The sequence below is a fragment of the Ctenocephalides felis genome, unplaced genomic scaffold (genome assembly GCF_003426905.1).
Source record: "Ctenocephalides felis isolate EL2017-DRISC unplaced genomic scaffold, ASM342690v1 CF-g0.4_SCAFFOLD_01886, whole genome shotgun sequence".
NCBI classification, from domain to species: Eukaryota; Metazoa; Arthropoda; class Insecta; order Siphonaptera; family Pulicidae; genus Ctenocephalides; species Ctenocephalides felis.
In genome coordinates, this window is record NW_020538040.1 from 5,729,344 (window position 1) to 5,747,181 (window position 17,838).

The 17,838-nt window shown below is 29.6% G+C and overlaps 1 protein-coding gene across 1 annotated transcript in view; it reads left to right on the plus strand.

The window, feature by feature from the left end:
* Positions 1-15,766, plus strand: part of LOC113377894 (phytanoyl-CoA dioxygenase domain-containing protein 1 homolog) — a 20,661-nt gene extending 4,895 nt beyond the window's left edge. Inside the window, exons 2-6 of the mRNA XM_026618344.1 lie at positions 3,328-3,474; positions 6,436-6,549; positions 8,282-8,432; positions 12,720-12,965; positions 15,531-15,766. Coding sequence (XP_026474129.1) covers positions 3,328-3,474; positions 6,436-6,549; positions 8,282-8,432; positions 12,720-12,965; positions 15,531-15,715 — 843 coding nt within the window. The 3' untranslated portion in view covers positions 15,716-15,766. The remainder of the gene's footprint in view (positions 1-3,327; positions 3,475-6,435; positions 6,550-8,281; positions 8,433-12,719; positions 12,966-15,530) is intronic.
* The last annotated feature ends 2,072 nt before the right edge of the window (positions 15,767-17,838 follow it).

A 17,838-nucleotide genomic window follows, 5' to 3' on the forward strand; every position in this document is an offset into this window, starting at 1 on the left:
TATACAATATTACTTAAATAAATATTTTAAGTGCATTAATTTGTCAAATTCTATTCATATGTGCACTATTGGATTTACGATCAACTAACTAAATATTCCATATCCAACGTCAAACAAATGAATTTTTGACATAATGAAACTTATAAATATTTTTTTGTATTGTGAAATCATCTAGTAAAGTAAGGCAAAATATGAAATGCATTAGTTAAAAAAAAATCTGACACACTGAATTATATAATGCCATGCATAAACTGTATCTTATTAAAATTAGATTATTTTAATTTCTGGCACATCTCAGCTGCTTTTCCGCAATAATAATGAAGACATTACATTTTTTATTCATAATCATGAATATATTATATTCTAATAATATCCAGGCTCATTATTTAACTTATATTCAAATTTCAAGTAAAATGACTTTTCTCGCAAGTGACAGCTCTGTTAAAATCATTTAAATCCTTAAAATTTTCCTTAACAAACGTCAAAAAGACTTCGAAAAGATCAAAATTCGAATAACCGTGCAGGAGGAGTTTCCATTCATACATCATTCGTCAATTGGTTATTATTAGTTTTGTATATATTTTCTCACGTGTGCAAAATAAACTCACACTCAATTTCAGTCAACATTAGTCATGGGGACTCTAATAGAATAATTGTCAATATAAATATTCCCCAACGCCTACTGGGCGCTCCAATTAATAATAATTTAAGACCCCCAAAATTGGAATTTTTCTATTAACAAACTCACACAAATAATCATAAACTAGTGATTATGGCATCGTGCCTTAAGGCTAGTTGCTGGAACTTCCCGTACCGTACCGTAACGAAATGTACGAGAAATATTAAATGTTTTCAAATAAATTATTACCAATACTGTAACTTTCAACATTCTTATTTTATAGACAAAATATAGAAGCTAATAAATTGGACGACAACGTTCATATATGTTTACATAAAAATTGAATAAGTAAAACTTAATCAATAGGAGTTAGATCGAAGGACCTTATCTCATATTTATAAAAATTATATTAAGTGTAGTGCAGAGTTAAAGTTATTTATTTCAATTATATAAGTGATGTTTAGAACTTTAGCGTGAATTAAAGTTAAAATGCGAATTATTATCGATACTAAAAAGAAAAATTATTGGAAATTTAAAAACATACACAAAATTTCTTTTGTTTTTCCCAAAACGATCGTTTCGTCAATACTAGCAAATAAATTTGAATCATTCGAATCGGATGCTCCGTTCCCTCAAAAACTAGATTTCTATTTTATGCGTTCTTTGCTTCATATCTCCGTAACGGCTGGACCTGCCTTTGCCAAAAACTAATCAGCACATGTTCCTATCAATAGGAATTGAATGTTTTTTGAACCATTCAAATCGCTCGATCCGTGCGCCCGAAATCGTCTACGAAAAATTGTTCCAGACATACATTTTTTCTGAGGTATACCAAAATGTTCAGAAACCTCTAAAACGTAAAGAAATGCAATGAACTTAACTAAGTTAGGAAGCGTCCACTGATCACGTGATCGATTTTTTAAGGATTTTTGGACCCGATGACCTGATATTCAAAATTAACCCACTTTCCCACCAAAATATTTCATATATTTAGTTACAAAAAAAATATAATTTTTTTATTATTTTTTTGACAATTTTTGGATTTAAAAAAAATTCAGGTGAAATATAAACGCACGTGATATATTATTATAACCCTCTCTCCGCGTGATAATTCATGTTTTTTTTTCAAACACACCCTCCCCCTTATAAACCACACAAAATTAATTTAAATATAATTAAATACTAAATAGAAATTTGCTAAACTTAAACAAACGTTTTTAATCAATTTTATATTTCATATATATTGTCAATTACGATTGCTATGTTATCCGAAAACAGACCTATAAAAATCAAATTTTTTCCCCATTATTTACTACTTGACTATGTATTAATTTAAATTTGATATGTCTGAATACAAAATTGTAGTTATCTACAAGTATTCGTCTTATCTTAAATGTTTATTTACTATCTACACTGATTTAGTAATTAAACAAAAGCAAACAAGAAATTTGAAAACGAGGGCAAAGTTTAACAGACTAAATGAGATAAGTATTATTATTACTCGGGTACGATAATAGTAATGCAGTCGAGCAAAAAATGAATATATATATATAAATATTTAGGGTGCTTCCAAATTAATAAAAAAAAATCTCCATAAATTTTAGCTCTTAATATTATCTTTTAGATAGTGCGCACTCCAAAACAAAGTTTCTTGGTTTTTCTTCCTAAGTTTTGTTGTAAATTTTTCATTTACGCTCAAAATAAGTAAATACAATGTTATTGTCAAAATTTTAATTCACTTGTCTCTAAGTTATATATTACAAAGAAACAAATGGAATATAATCCTTTTTATTTTCATAAGAAACTTTGGTTGGAGTGCTAACTAGCTTCTAATCAAGTGGTTTAGTGTTATAATAATAATTTACGTTTATTATTATTACACTAAACCATCATATTATTATAAGTATATTATTTTACCGATTAAACAAACTGTAAATAAAATAAAAATGAAATAGGAATCAAATGTTTCCTGTTCCTATATGATCATTCAAATAAGTTGATCCGTGCTCTCGAAATCGTGAACGAAAATTTGTATCCGAACATGCATACTACATACATCCATTTGTTCTAAAGCCTGAAAACCTAACCTAATTAAATGAACAATAACGGCTTTAAAAATATTTATGCATAGTAAATTTATATTTAATTATTCCCTAATATAATTTGTCCTTTGCATTTTCGGTTTATTAATTTGGAAATATGTATCTCGAACACTAAAAAGAAGCATTCGTATTTCCTGCTAAATTTTGTCTTTTCAAAAGTCTCTACAAAATACCCATAGTGTGAAGTTTGTGCGGTAGAGACACATATGTGAAGTTGTGTAAGGGGATTACACACAAGGATAATTTGAAAATTTGAAATGTAAAGGTTTGACACACAAATTTAATATATATATGTAACAATCAATAATAAACATCCAATAAGTGATGTATAAAGTATCAAAATGATTGCAAATTCGCCTTTATAGTAATTCAGCTGGTACTAAAGTACCAGAGTAATTATTTAACCGTCGACAATAACAAATGAAATTTTAGCACAAAATATTATAATTAACAAATTAAAACCAACTTTAATACCAAAAAACATATAAAAATGAAACCATTAATTAAAGTGCTCTATCCCCCAACAATGACTTAATTAGAAAATTACGGTTGCTGCGATATTTATTTTTTTTAACAATAAATATTTTAATTATATTTAATTTTTAGTTGGAAACCGATGGCTACGTAGTGCTAGAAGACTTCTTCACCGCACAAGAAGTCGAAGAAATGAAAAATGCCGGAGACGATTTGACCAAAAATATTCCCGAAGACTGTCGATCTGTTTTCAGCACTATAAACCATAAAGATAAACAGGTAAATAGTAATAAATTTAATTATATATATATATATATATATATATATACTAGCTGACCCGACAGACGTTGTTCTGTACCTACGTCTACAATTTTTCAATATTTTATACTAATATTTACTGCTTAGTTAAAAATAATAATTACTGTTTTTTGAATTACTATTTACACCAATATATAAGTGATGTTGAATGTAGAACTGTTTCAAATAAAATGATTGTTCTCAATTCCCACAGTTAACACTTTAATTATTTATTTAACAAATATTAAAAAATGTTCAATAAAATTGTATATTAAAAATTATACACTGCGATTTATAGAACAAATTTATTTCCAATAGCTCAATTTATTTTATTGCATTTAAGGGTTATATAGTATTTTTAGCCATACCTGTAGATGTGGATGTATAAATGAATGATTTTTTGTTTATTCACGACTAAAACATTGATTTTCCAAATTTATCACACTAAAAATGATCGTCTGCTTTTTTGATTTATGGTCATAGCATAAGATACTCATGTTGAAAATTGAAATCTTTTAAAAAGTACAACAAATTCAGAAAGAATTAATATATAGCATTCGCGGCAAAGGTGCAATATCACCTTTTATTTTTCTCACCCAAATAATTGCTTCAATAATGTTGCCTATAATTTTTATAATTTTGTACCATATTTTAACTGGCTAATTTTAATATCTAAATTGCATTTTTTTCTCTAATAAATCAATATACATTATTGCTTAAGTTTATATTTGAAGTGAATTAATTTGTCAAATCCTGTTCACATGTGCTCTATCCAACTTACGATCAACAAAATTATTGCTCTGTAAATTTTTTTTACTGTGCTCCAATTTACTTGATATTTTGGAAATAGGCTAATCTTTATCTTAATTTCAATGTTTTTAACAATTTGCACTCCGTCACCATCCACAGCATTAATTGGATTATTACTCTTTTAATTCTGATTTTATCAGAACTTGTAATACACTATTTTAAAGGTGATTAAATGAGCTACAACTTTCTCTATCATTAATTTTACCGTAACTTCTCTTATTGTAAAACGGCGAAGGGTTAAAGGGCTCGAAAGATCTCTGGTTGGACAGCTCCTTAATTAATCATACATCTATCAATATTTGTGTAACGAAAAAATAATAAACAATAATAATTAGTCAGAAAAATACCTCGAATTTTCTTATATATATACTTTTATACGTATTCTTTCAGAGGTATTATGATGAGAAATTGGTTGTTTTTTTAAAATGTTTTTTTTTTCATGAAATCATGAGTTTTTTAAGAATCATTTGTACTAAAGTTGTGGTATTTTCTAGAATCCATCAAGATCTCTTAAACCAAGTTAATTCTAGATTGAATACGATTATTTTTAATTTTGGTGGATATGGCACTCAAAGTATTTGATTTAAATGAAAAAAAAAAACATTGCATGCGTCCTTTATCTGCATGATAGCTCACTCATTTTACACGCAGAAGTACTCATTTTAAAGCTTATTTTGAGCACTATAAAAACCCATTTTCATATCTAGCCTAATAATGTTCCTAAAACACTATAAAATAACGTTTTATTAAGATTTTAATTGATATAATTCTGTTCATTACATGATTTTCGTTAAAATGTATATTTTTGAAGGTGTTAGCAAACAAATGATGAAAAACGCAAAAAAGAAACAAATATTCAGTAGCCAGTAACTTGAAAAGTATTTCCTTTTTTGAAAAACATTATTAAATATTTTTCTCGTATAATTAGTTCTTTTATCGATACCCAACGTTATTTTGAAAAAAGTAAAATTACACCACTGAAAAGAAATGTCATCCACCCGAGAAGTGGTAAAGGAGTCTAAATTGTTTTCACTTCTGAAGAGTAAGGTGAACCTAGTTCCAAAATTCCAAACGAATTGGAAAATAGTAAAAAGTTCAGACCCAAAGCGCTCCATTGAGTAAATATTCCGTACCCAATGACAAACATATGAATTTTTGACACAATGAAACTTCTAAATAATTTTTTTTGTATTGCGACTTAGTATAGTAAGGCAAAACGACTGCAAATTGAATATGTTTGAGCGCAATCACTTATGGCTCGCTTCTTTGCGCGAATTCGTACGGCGAATCTGTTCGCAAAGTGCGCAAACAAAATTATTGCAAGCAAAAGCAAACCACGCGCACGTCAGACGCATGCGCAGACTGCATCACTTGTCAAATGCATGTTATATTATTTGCATCTTATATTAATTTGATTTTTGGCACATCTCAGCTGCTTTTCGGCATTAATAATGTAGACATTACATTTTCCTTATTCATAATTATGAATTTATTATATTCTAATATTGCCTTAGCCTATAAGTGAATAGAAATGTTTGGCAAATGACAGTCCTCAATTGTTTTTAATGTCAAACTAAGCTTCAAATATTTTCAAGGGCAAACAATGATAAGCGGTTTTTTGTAATTTTTTCTATTTATTTCTACAATTTAACTATATTTCTATGAATCAAAACATTCTAAAAAATTTCCCGAACAAACTTCAGGAAGATTCATGAAAATCCGAATTATAGTTTAGGAGGAAATATGAAACTTACATTGTTACAGAAGAATTTTATATATAAGATATATATATATATATATATATATATATATATATATATATATATTAGGGCGGTTATTAATATGGACATTATCGAACTTTTGTTCCCAAAAGCTCAAACGCTTCCAAATTAATAAAAGAAAATTTTCTGAATGTTTTATCTCTTAATATTAACATTTGGATAGTCCGCAATCCAATTAAAAGTCGTAACATTTTTTAATTCAATTGCGGACTATCTAAATGTTAATATTAAGAGCTGAAACTTTTAGAAGAATTTTTTATATCAATTTGGAAGCGTTTGAGCCCTTGGTGGCAAAGAAATTTGAAAATGTCCATATTAAAAACCACCCTATATTTATTATTATTATTTTCAGAGTAAAGACAAGTACTTCATAGAAAGTGGTGATCAAATCCGATACTTTTTCGAAGAAGATGCACTGGACAAAGATGGAAACTTAATTGTGGATCAATCGAAATCTTTAAATAAGGTAAAATTCATTATATATATTGAATATTACGACTATGCTCTGAATAAATTAATATACATATTATAAAAATTAATGCTAGAATAAGATGAAGTCGTTCAACAAATAATAAAATTGAACGTTTTATTTCTATAAGTAACAAAGAATAATTTTTTAGTAAATAAATTAATAATAAACTATTTTCACTTCGTGATTTTTATCTTTCTTTGCAATTTCATCTTAATGTGAAGATAAATATTTTAACTTCAATTATTATAATTTAGCAGCAAATGCTTTTTTAATTATTTGTATATTAAATTTAAATTCACATAAAAAATGTACAAAATAAATATTATCTAATTCAAAGCAAAATTAAAAAAAAAACACTGACACTAAATACAGCATCCAACAATTCCTGAACAATTCCTTCATTGTATTAATTTTCCAAAAGAGCAGTTTATGTTTCAGCCAAAAAATTAGATTTGCAAATTTTATAAATTTATATTCGTATAGTGCTCGTCGAGACTTTTCATTTGATACCTCACACGACATATGTGACGTCATAATAACTTTACCCGCTGTACTGTTTATAGTTCTGCAACCCATTGGTCCACTTTTGTTACATCTCTTGTAACTTTTGAAGCGTTAGTCGGAAATAAATGAAATATTTGGTAAATGTGTGTTAAATTAAATTATCTATGATATCTAATAATAAAATAACACTCTACAGCAACTGGGTATACTTCAAGTAGCAAAAATAGATGTTGATATCTAAATAATTAATTTGTACGGAATCTTATTTCTTTACTGAAATTTTTATTATCATATTTAGATTGTGCTGGTGGAGACCTTTTATTTGATACCCCACATGCCTATATTTGGTGTGACAACGTCTTTATCCACTTCTGCAACCCATTGGTCTACCTTTTATTATATCTCTTGTAACTTTTGAACCGTTCGTCGCAAATAAATGGAATATTCGGCAAATTGGTGCTAAATTAAGTTGTCTATGATATCTAATAATAAAATAATATTTTTCAGCAACTGAGTATATTTTAAGTGGCAAAAATAGATATTAAAATCTAAATAATTAATTTGTACGGAACCTTATTGCTTTACTGAAATTTTTATTATCATATTTAGATTGTGCTGGTTGAGACGTTTCATTTGATACCCCACATGCCACATGTAACTTAACAACGTCTTAGCCCATTGTTCAGCAACCCATTGGTCTACCTTTATTATATCTCTTGTAACTTTTGAACCGTTCGTGCGATTGCGATAAAACATTCGACAAATTTGTTCAAAATTAAATAACCTACAATATTGTCAAATCTCATAAAACCCTACCACAAATCGGTAAGCTTATGAATGACTCATAAATTATTATATAGATTTTTTAACGATATTCGTATAGTCCTTGTTGAGACCTTTCATTTGATACCCCACATGACATATCTGAAGTAAAACTTCTTAACTCATATTTGACCATCTGTACTATTTATAGTACTGGAACCCATTGAACACGTTGCAAGGTTTAGAATGCCATTTTTTGTGTCGTTATTTAAGTCGAGTATAATATCTGATACTACTACTGCTTGATATCAAGCTGTCTTAGGTAGGTTCTTACCATGGGTCACGACTGACTCTTGGGTTATTGAAACGTGTGTTTGGGAGTTGTTTGCATAAAGTTAGTTTTTTTAGTTTTATAAATTTGAAAAATGTCTCTATCTACTTATCTTTTATCTATATCCAGGTCGGCCATGCCCTGCACTGGTTCCATCCGACTTTCAACAAACACACCTATTCGAACAAAATTAGAGAACTATTTTGGCAACTCGGATTCAAGGCACCGGCCGTCGTCCAGAGCATGTACATTTATAAAAATCCTGGAATAGGAAGCGAAGGTAAATTAAAAAAATTAAAAATTGTATCCGCACATACACACATACATATGTCAATTTTATAAGACATGCCAAAAAGATATTCAAAAAAATTGTAATTTTTGTTATTTTTGCGATTACCTACTTTGACTTGCCCTATGGAAAGTAATTAATGATAATAAATACAAGAAGAAATTCCTAATGCTGTAAATTGAATAGACTTTATTAAAGAGTTTCATTTTCATAGAGAATCCTTTTATTAAGTTGCTTGTCAGTAGAGTTCTTTTACCTTTTTATCATTTTTTTTATACAGTAGAGTACGCTCGTCAGTAGAGTCCCTTTCATTACCTTTTTCTAAATTAGTTCGTCAGTAGAGTTCTTTTTAAATTGTTTTTATATATGTTCCTCATAAGAGTTTATGCTACACTATTTTTCTTAATTTCGTCGTCAGTAGAGTTCTTTCTACATTAATGTTATTTGATCGTAGTAGAGTTCATTTTACTATTTTTACTTAATTATTGTTACATTTTTTTTTAATTTGTTTGTCAGTAAAGTCCTTTTTATTTTATTTTTTTAATTTGCTCGTCAGTAGAGTTTTTTATCATTTTTTACTAAAAACAAAAGAGGGGATTCTACTGACGAGCGAACTAGAAATAAAAAAACGAACTCTATTGACGAACAAACTAAAAATGAAAGGAACTCTACTGACGATCAAACTAGAAATATAGAGAAAAGGGACTCTACTGACGATCAAACTAGAAATATAGAAAAAAGGAACTCTACTGGCGAGCAAACTAAAAATAAGAAGAAAAAACTCTACTGACGAGCAAACTAAAAATAAAACGAAAAGGAAATCTACTGACGAGCAAACTAAAATTATAATGATATTATTAATACAACAAAAAATGAACTCTACTGACGAGCAAAATAAACTTCGAATTTGATAATTAAAATATCAAAATTTTATATGACAATAATTACTTTATATAACATTTTCAGACAACTTACAAAATATTTAGACAATCTAAAAAATCTTTATACGTCGTTCTGCCCCTTTCTTTCCAGTCAGTAGAGTCACTTTTACAATTCATTTTCATCCATTACTAAATTGAATAATAAAATCATAAATTTATATAGGGTCCGCCCAATAACTTTTTTTTAAAAAAACTACTGAATATTTCCACCAGTTTCTTTTTTTATTTGAAAGTACAATCCTTTCAGTTAATAATGAAATTAATTAAGTTAATAATGATTATAATAATTTCATTCAAAAATGAAAAAAAGCCTCGGTTGACTGTTGAAAAAATAATGAAAATGTAAAATGTTAGTTGGCATACCCTAATTTACCTTTTCTCATTGTCTAGCCTCAAACGCAATCGTGTAGAAAGTCGCCTTAGAAGTTTCACTTAAAAAAAAAGAACTATTAATAACTTAATTTAATAATAATAAAGTTATAGTAAAACAATAATAATAATAAAATCATATATTCATATTCACCTTTCCCAGTTATCTATTCTTAAACGCAAAATCTTGTCGGAAGTCGCCATAGAAGTTTCACTTAAAAAAAAAAGAAAAACAAAATTATTAGCAACAAAATTAAATAATAATAAAGTCAAAGCAAAATAATAATAATAAAATCATATATGTATGTATATTTTTCTTTTCCAATTATCCAGCCTTAAACGCGCAATCTTGTCGAAAGTCGCCTTAGAAGTTTCACTTCAAAATAAAAAAAAAAACTCATCACAACCCAGAATTAAATACAGCAATCATAAATTTATATTTACCTTTTCCCAAATCCTTAAGCACAATTGTGTCCAAAATCGCCTAAGAAGTTTCACTTTAATTTGCTCGTCAGTAGAGTTTTTTTACTAAAAACAAAAGAAGAGGGGACTCTACTGAAGAGAAAACTGAAATTGTAGAGAAAAAGGACTCTACTGACGAGCGAACTAAAAATTAAAAAAAGAGATTCTACTGACGAGCAAACTAAAAAAAACGAACTCTACTGACGAGAAAATTAAAAATATAGAGTAAGGAGGCTCTACTGATGAGCAAATTAAAAGTAAAAGGGACTCTTCTAATGAGCAAACTAAAAATATAAAAAAAACAATTCTACTGACCAGCAAACTAAAAATATAGAGAAAAGGGACTCTACTGACGAACAATTTAAAAATAAAATAAAAACGAATTAAACTGACGAAAAAATTAAAAATATTGAGAAAAGGGACTCTACTAACGACCAAACTAAAAATTTAAGAAATGGGTCTCTACTGACGAGTTAACTAAAAATAAAAGCAAAAGAGACTCTACTAACGAACAAAGTGAAAATAAATTGGAAACGGGACTCTACTAACGAGCAAATAAAAAACAATGAATTGCCCCATAAATCCAAAGCAAAATAACAATAATAGAATAACAAATTCATATTTACCTTTTCTCATTGTGTAGCTTTAAAAGCAACAATCTTGTCGGAAGTCGCCTTAGAAGTTTCACTTAAAAAAAGGAAAAAAACTATTAACAATCAAATTAAATAATAATAAATTCCAAGCAAAATAATAATAATAATGAAATCATATATGTATTAAAATTACCTTTTCCTATTTTGTAGCCTTAAACGCAAAACCTTGTGGGAAGTCGCCTATGAAGTTTCACCTAAAGAACAGAAAAAAATATTAATAACCAAATTAAATAATAATAAAGTTCTAGCATAATAATAATAATAATAAAATCATATATTTACCTTCTCCAGTTATCCAGCCTTAAACGCAAAATCTTGTCGGAAGTCGCCTTAGAAGTTGCACTTCAAACTAAAAAAGAACTATTAACAATCAAATTAAATAATAATAAAGTCATAGTAAAACAATAATAATAAAATCATATATGTATTTATATTTACCTCTTTCTATTGTCTATCCTTAAACGCAATTTTGTCAGTAGCATTATTATAAAATTACTATCATTTTAATATTAACTATGAATAAATAAGCTTGACAAGAGCCTGAAATAATATCTATTATTATTGATTTAAATAAATAAAAGTAGTCGCCTTAGAAGTTTTACTTCAAAATTTAAAAAAAAAATCATCACAATCAATTTTTTTTATTTAATTTATTCTGCAATCTGTTTTACATTAAGCACAGATTGCTAACAATAATTTTCATATAATATAAACAAGAAGATAGTAGCCACATCCAGCGGCGTGTCTACTAGGTATACAATCATAAATTAAACAAAACTAGCTGTAAGTGGAATTCTGTCTTAATGCAATTAGGGCATCGTGCCTTAAGGCAAATTGCTCGAACTTCCCGTACCAAAAATTATTATTTTTTTAAAAACGCTTAACATTTTTGAAAAAATTTTACTTTGCAAAAATAAGATTTTTGAGAAACTATAAATTGGACAAAGAATTACTTTTTCTTGAAAAAAAAAATTTTTTAAAAAAAAAAATTCTGAAAAAAATTTAAAAAAATTTTTTTTTTTTTTTTTGAAAAAAAAAATGTTTTCTTTATTTTGACATATTTTGGAAGATCTGAACTTTTTTTCAAAGCAATTGTACTGTCGCAACTGCATAGAAACAAAATATAAAGCGCGTAAGCGCCGCGTCGCTGTCTAACGGATAAACATTGGTACGGAACCCATAGGAATGTAAACAAAATTCATACTTATTGTTAAAATCTCTATAAAATATCTGATAATTTGATGTGCATATGTCTAATGATCATTTTTGACCGCAAAATGGCATTTTTTTTTACTTTTTTCGTTAGATCTCCGAAACCGCTAGATCTGCCTTCATGAAAATTTGATCAATTCTTCACCTTGTCAATACAAGTAAAATGTTTTTTGAATTATTAAAATCGGACGCTCCGTTCTCTTAAAAACTGAGTTACCGTTTTCGGCACTTTTTGCCACGTATCTTCGGAACGGCTAGACCTGCCTTTGCCAAAAACTAATCAGCACGTCTCCTCATCAATACGAATCGATTTTTTTTTAAATTATTCAAATCGGTTGATCCGTGTTCCCGAAATCGTCGACGAAAATTTGTATCCGCACATACATACACACACATACATACACACACACACACACACACACACACATACATCCATTTTTTCTAAGGTATGCCAAAATGTTCAGAAACCTCTGAAACGTAAAGATATATAAAAATTTTCATTTTCGATTTTTTTGCGATTACTATAACTTACCCTATGGGAAGTTAAAAATCATATATTTATATTTACCTTGTCTAAAGAAGTTTCACTTCAAACTAATAACAATCCCTTTTCTATTTCTATTTATTATTACTTTTTCCAGTGGTGGCCCATCAAGATGCAACTTTCCTCAAAGCCGAGCCCCCTTCAGCCCTCGTCGGAATTTGGATAGCCCTAGAAGACGCAACTCCAGAAACGGGTTGTTTGCGATTTGCAAAGGGCTCACACAAAAGTGGGGTTCACAGAAGGTACAAAAGGACGAAAAATGGTGATGATGTGGTGTTGGAGTACGATAGGCCGGCGCCTTTGTATCCTGCTAATAATTTTGTGGAGTGTCCAGTAAAGAAAGGTAAGGGAATAGATACTCACTTTTAATATGTCATCGACAATGATAATTTATGAAGGATATTGTCTGCCAAAGCAATTTTTATGGAGATGATTTGTAACAGTCACATGGTTCATAAAGCTTCTTTATTCATAAATGCATTAACCACAATCAAACTCAAACGAGACTCTCTCGGAACGAAACTTAGCATTAAAATTAATTAGTGGTTAAATTCTATTAGCACAACGTAGTTATAATATAAATCTAGATGCAGAATTAGCCTGAAACTTTAGAATTTTTAGTTTTCTCAGTTTAGATCAGTAGAGTCACTTACCCCAATCAATTCATTTTGTTCATATGTGAAGTCTCTTTTCCACAAATTTGCAGTTTGCGCGTCAGTAGAATTCTTTTCCCTTAGTTTTAGTTTGCTAGTCAATAGAGTCGTTTTACTTAAGTTCACAGTTTGCACGTCAGTTGAATTCTTTTTGCTTTAGTTTTAGTTTGCTAGTCAATAGAGTCGTTTTACTTAAGTTCACAGTTTGCACGTCAGTTGAATTCTTTTTGCTTTAGTTTTAGTTTGCTCGTCAGTAGAGTCCCTTTTCTTCTAGTTTTAGTCAGTAGAGCTTCTTTACCCTATAATTTCAGTTTTCTCGTCAGTAGAGTCTCTTTTCCTTATATTTTTAGTTTGCTCTCTGTATAGTCCATTTTTTTGTGTATTTTTAGTTTGCTCTTCAGTAGAGTCCCTTTTCCACTTTTATTTATAGTTTGCCTGTCAGTAGAGTCTTATCTATTCAATTTTGAGTATCCTCATCAGTAGAGTCCTTTTAAATGTAATTTTTAATTTGCTCATAAGTAAAGTTCCTTTTTCGTTTCATTTTTAATTTGCTCGTTAGTAGAATTCCTTTTATCTTTTATTTTTCATTTTTAGTTTGCTCGTCAATAGAGTCCCTTTTCCCTTTTATTTTTAATTTGCTCGTCAGTAGAATCCTTTTTTCGTTTTATAACTTAGTTCGCTCGTCAGTAGAGTCCCTTTTCAGATTTATTTTAGTTTGCTCGTCAGTAGAATTCGTTCTGCTTATAAAATTAGTTTGTTCGTCAGTAGAGTCCCTTTTAGTTTCATCTTTAATTCGCTAGTCAGTAGAGTTCTTTTGCCTTTTCGTCAGTAAAGTATTTTTGTGATTTTAGTCATTATTTTTCTTTTTATTTCTAGTTTGCTGGTCAGTAGATCCTTTTACTTTTATTTTTAGTTTGCTCGTTAGTAAAGTTCCTTTTCCTGAAATGTTTAGTTTGCTCGTCAATAGAGTCTCTTTACCCTATATTTTTATTTTAATTCAATAGAGTCCCTTTTTCAATTTTGCTTGTGTTCGCTCGTCAGTAGAGTCCCTTTTTCCCTTTATGATTAGTTTCCTTCTCAGTAGAGTCTCTTTTCTCTGCGAAGAGACCAACTTTCTTATGATTTAATTTGCTCGTCAGTAGAGTCCCTTTTTGTTTCATTTTTAGTTTGTTCGTTCGTAGAAACCCCTTTTCTTAAATTTTTAGTTTGCTCGTCAGTAGAGTCCCATTTCATTTTATTTTTAGTTTGCTCGTCAGTAGAATCCCGTTACCGATTTTATTTGAATTTTCTTGTCAGTAGAGTCCCTTTTCCCTCTATTATTAGTTTTCCTTGTCAGTAAAATTCTTTTTCTCTATAAATTCAGTTTGCTTGTCAGTAGAGTCCCTTCACTCTGTAATTTCAGTTTGCTTGTTATTAGAGTCCCTTTTCTTTTTATTTCTAGTTTGCTCGTCAGTAAAGTCCCTTTTTTTACTGTTCTTCATCAGTAGAGTTTCTTTTGATTCTAATAATAACATATACTTGGTTTGTCGGTTAGGTTCTTATTTATATTGTTTTAGTTTTGCTCGTCAAAAGTAAAAGTTCCTTTTATTGAGGTTCTCGAATTCAATTTTTTCAGTTTAGCTCGTCAGTAGAGTCTCTTTCCTATTTTTTCAATGAGCCCCATCTTTTACTTTTGTTTGTCAGTAGAGTCTATTTTCCCTTTATTTTTTGTTTGCTCATCAGTAAAGTTCCTTTTTTTTCTATTTTGATTTGGCTTCTCATTATTTTAATTTGCTCGTCAGTAAAGTTCTTTTTTCATTTATTTTTAACTTGCTCATCAATAGAGTCCTTTTTCCTTATCGCCAATAAAGTCCTTTTCTGATTTTAGTCGCTTTCTTCTTTTGTTTTAGCTTGATTGCCAGTAGAGTCTGCTTTTCCGATTTAATTTAATTTGCTCGTCAGTAGAGTCCCTTTTCCTACAATTTTTAGTTTGCTCATCAGCAGAGTCTCCTTTTCCGATATATTTTACTTTGCTCATCAGTAGAGTCCCCTTTTTCCTTTATGATTAGTTTACTTCTCAGTAGTCTCTTTTTTTCTGCGAAGAGACCAACTTTATTTTGTTTTTAGTTTGCTCATCAGTAGAGTCCACATTTCCCATTTATTTTAATTTCCTCATCAGTAAGGTCCCTTTCATCTTTCCTCTTTTATTTTTAATTTGCAATGCCACTTTTCACAGCCAGTAATGTTTGTTTAACCTTCTATCAATTATCTTCTAGGTACCTGTATCGTCATCCACGGCCTCGTCGTCCACGACAGTAAACCGAATAGATCGACACGAAGCCGCCACGCCTATACATTTCATGTACTTGACGCCCAAGACGGAGTTGATTACAGTAAGGACAATTGGCTGCAGCCGACCGAGAGGCTGCCCTTTCAGAAATTGTATGAGAGGAACGATTGAAACGATAAAGGATAAAGGATAACAATTTTTGAAACAATATTAAATCAAAAGGAAACAGCATAACTGCTTACCGTGCAGTTAAATCTTGACTGATGATCCTTATTTCAAAAGATGGAACTTCATGTAATTTTGTTTATGAATATCATTAATTGTACATTATAACATCATTTATATAAATATATAAGATATAAATATATAGACATGTAGTTTCCTCTAACAACCAAAATACTAACTAGCTGTAAGTGGAATTCTGTCTTAAGGCAATTAAGGCATCGTGCCTTAAGACAAATTGCTGAAACTTCCCGTACCAAAAATTATTATTTTTTTAAAAACGATTGACATTTTTAAAAAAAAAATTACTTCGAACAAATAAGATTTTTGAGAAACTATAAATTGGACAAAAAATTACTTTTTTTTTTTTTTTTTTGGAAAAAATAATGTTTTCTTTATTTTGGCATATTTGGGAAGATCTGAACTTTTTTTCAAAGCAATCTGCAGTACTGCTTTAACTGCATAGAGACAAAATATAAAGCCCGTAAGCGCCGCGTCGCCGTCTAACGAATAAACATTGATACGGAACCCATAGGAATGCAAACAAAATTTATACTTATTGTTAAAATCTCTATAAAATATCTGATAATTTGATGTGCATATGTCTAATGATCATTTTTGACCGCCAAATGGAATTTTTTTTTACTTGTTTCGTTAGATCTCCGAAGCCGCTAGACCTGCCCTCATGAAAATTTGATCAATTCTTCATCTTGTCAATACAAGTCAAATGTTTTTTATTTAAATTATTAAGATCGGATGCTTCGTTCTCTTAAAAACTGAGTTACCTTTTTCGGCACTTTTTGCCCCGTATCTTTGGAACGGCTGGACCTGCCTTCGCCAAAAACTAATCAGCACGTCTCCTTATCAATACGAATCGAATGCTTTTTGAATTATTCAAATCGGTTGATCCGTGTTCCCGAAATCGTCGACGAAAGTTTGTATCCGCACATACATACACACACGCACACACACACACACATACATCCATTTTTTCTAAGGTATGCCAAAATATTCATAAACCTTTGAAACGTCGAGAAATGCAAAAATTTTCATTTTCGATTTTTTTGCGATTACTATAACTTGCCCTACGGGAAGTTAATAACTTGGTAGTAAAAACTATGAAAATGTATCTATTTGCCGTGCGGTCTGGCACGTCAGGGAGAATGTTTGAAGATTCTGTTATCGTAACATTCTTCCTTGCATGTTTATATGTAAAATACGCCTAAACGAACGGCAAATGGATAGACATTTTCATAATTTTCAATACCAAGAACAAGCATAAGAGAGCGTTGCCATGACAACGCTATTTTATGAGCTTTGTTACGCCAGAATTTCCCCATCAATATCTAAAAAAAACACCACTTACAAGCAAACTGACAATCAATTTGATAGATTAGTAGAGGGACTCTACTGACGAGCAAATTGAATATAGTTTTGGATGATGAACAAAGGTCTCTTCATGGCTTGTCAGTAGAGTTCGCTTTTTCTTTTTACTCGAGTTTGTACGTCTCAAGAGACCTTTTTTCTATTATTTCAGTTCGATCGTCAGTAGAGTCCCTTTTTTAATTTTAATTCGCTTGTCAGTAGAGTCCCTTTAATTTTATTTCAATTTGGTTGTCAGTAGAGTTCTTTGTGTCAATAAAGTTAAAACTCAGATTAGTTAGTATAGTCCCTTTTTTCTTTGATTTTGGTTTGCTCGTAAGTAGATTTTCTTTATTATTTTATTAATATAGACTTGAGAAAAAAGGACCTACTGGCCAGCAAATTTAGAAAAATTTGGCTGAAAATTATATTAAAAAGAAAAAGGTTGCTCGTTTATTTCTAGAGTCTTAATTTAGGTCGCTCGTCAGTAGAGTTCCTTTTTCCTTTCAAAATCGTCCGTGGAGTTCTTTTTATTTTATTTTATTTTTAATTTGCTCGTCAGTAGAATGTTTGTGAAAAATATTATCTTTAGGAAAGGGACTCTGCTGACGAGCAAATTTAGAAAAAAAATCAAAATATCAGTTTAGAAAAAGGACTCTACTGACGAGCCAAATTTACAAAAAAAAGATTAAAATATGAGTTTAGAAAAG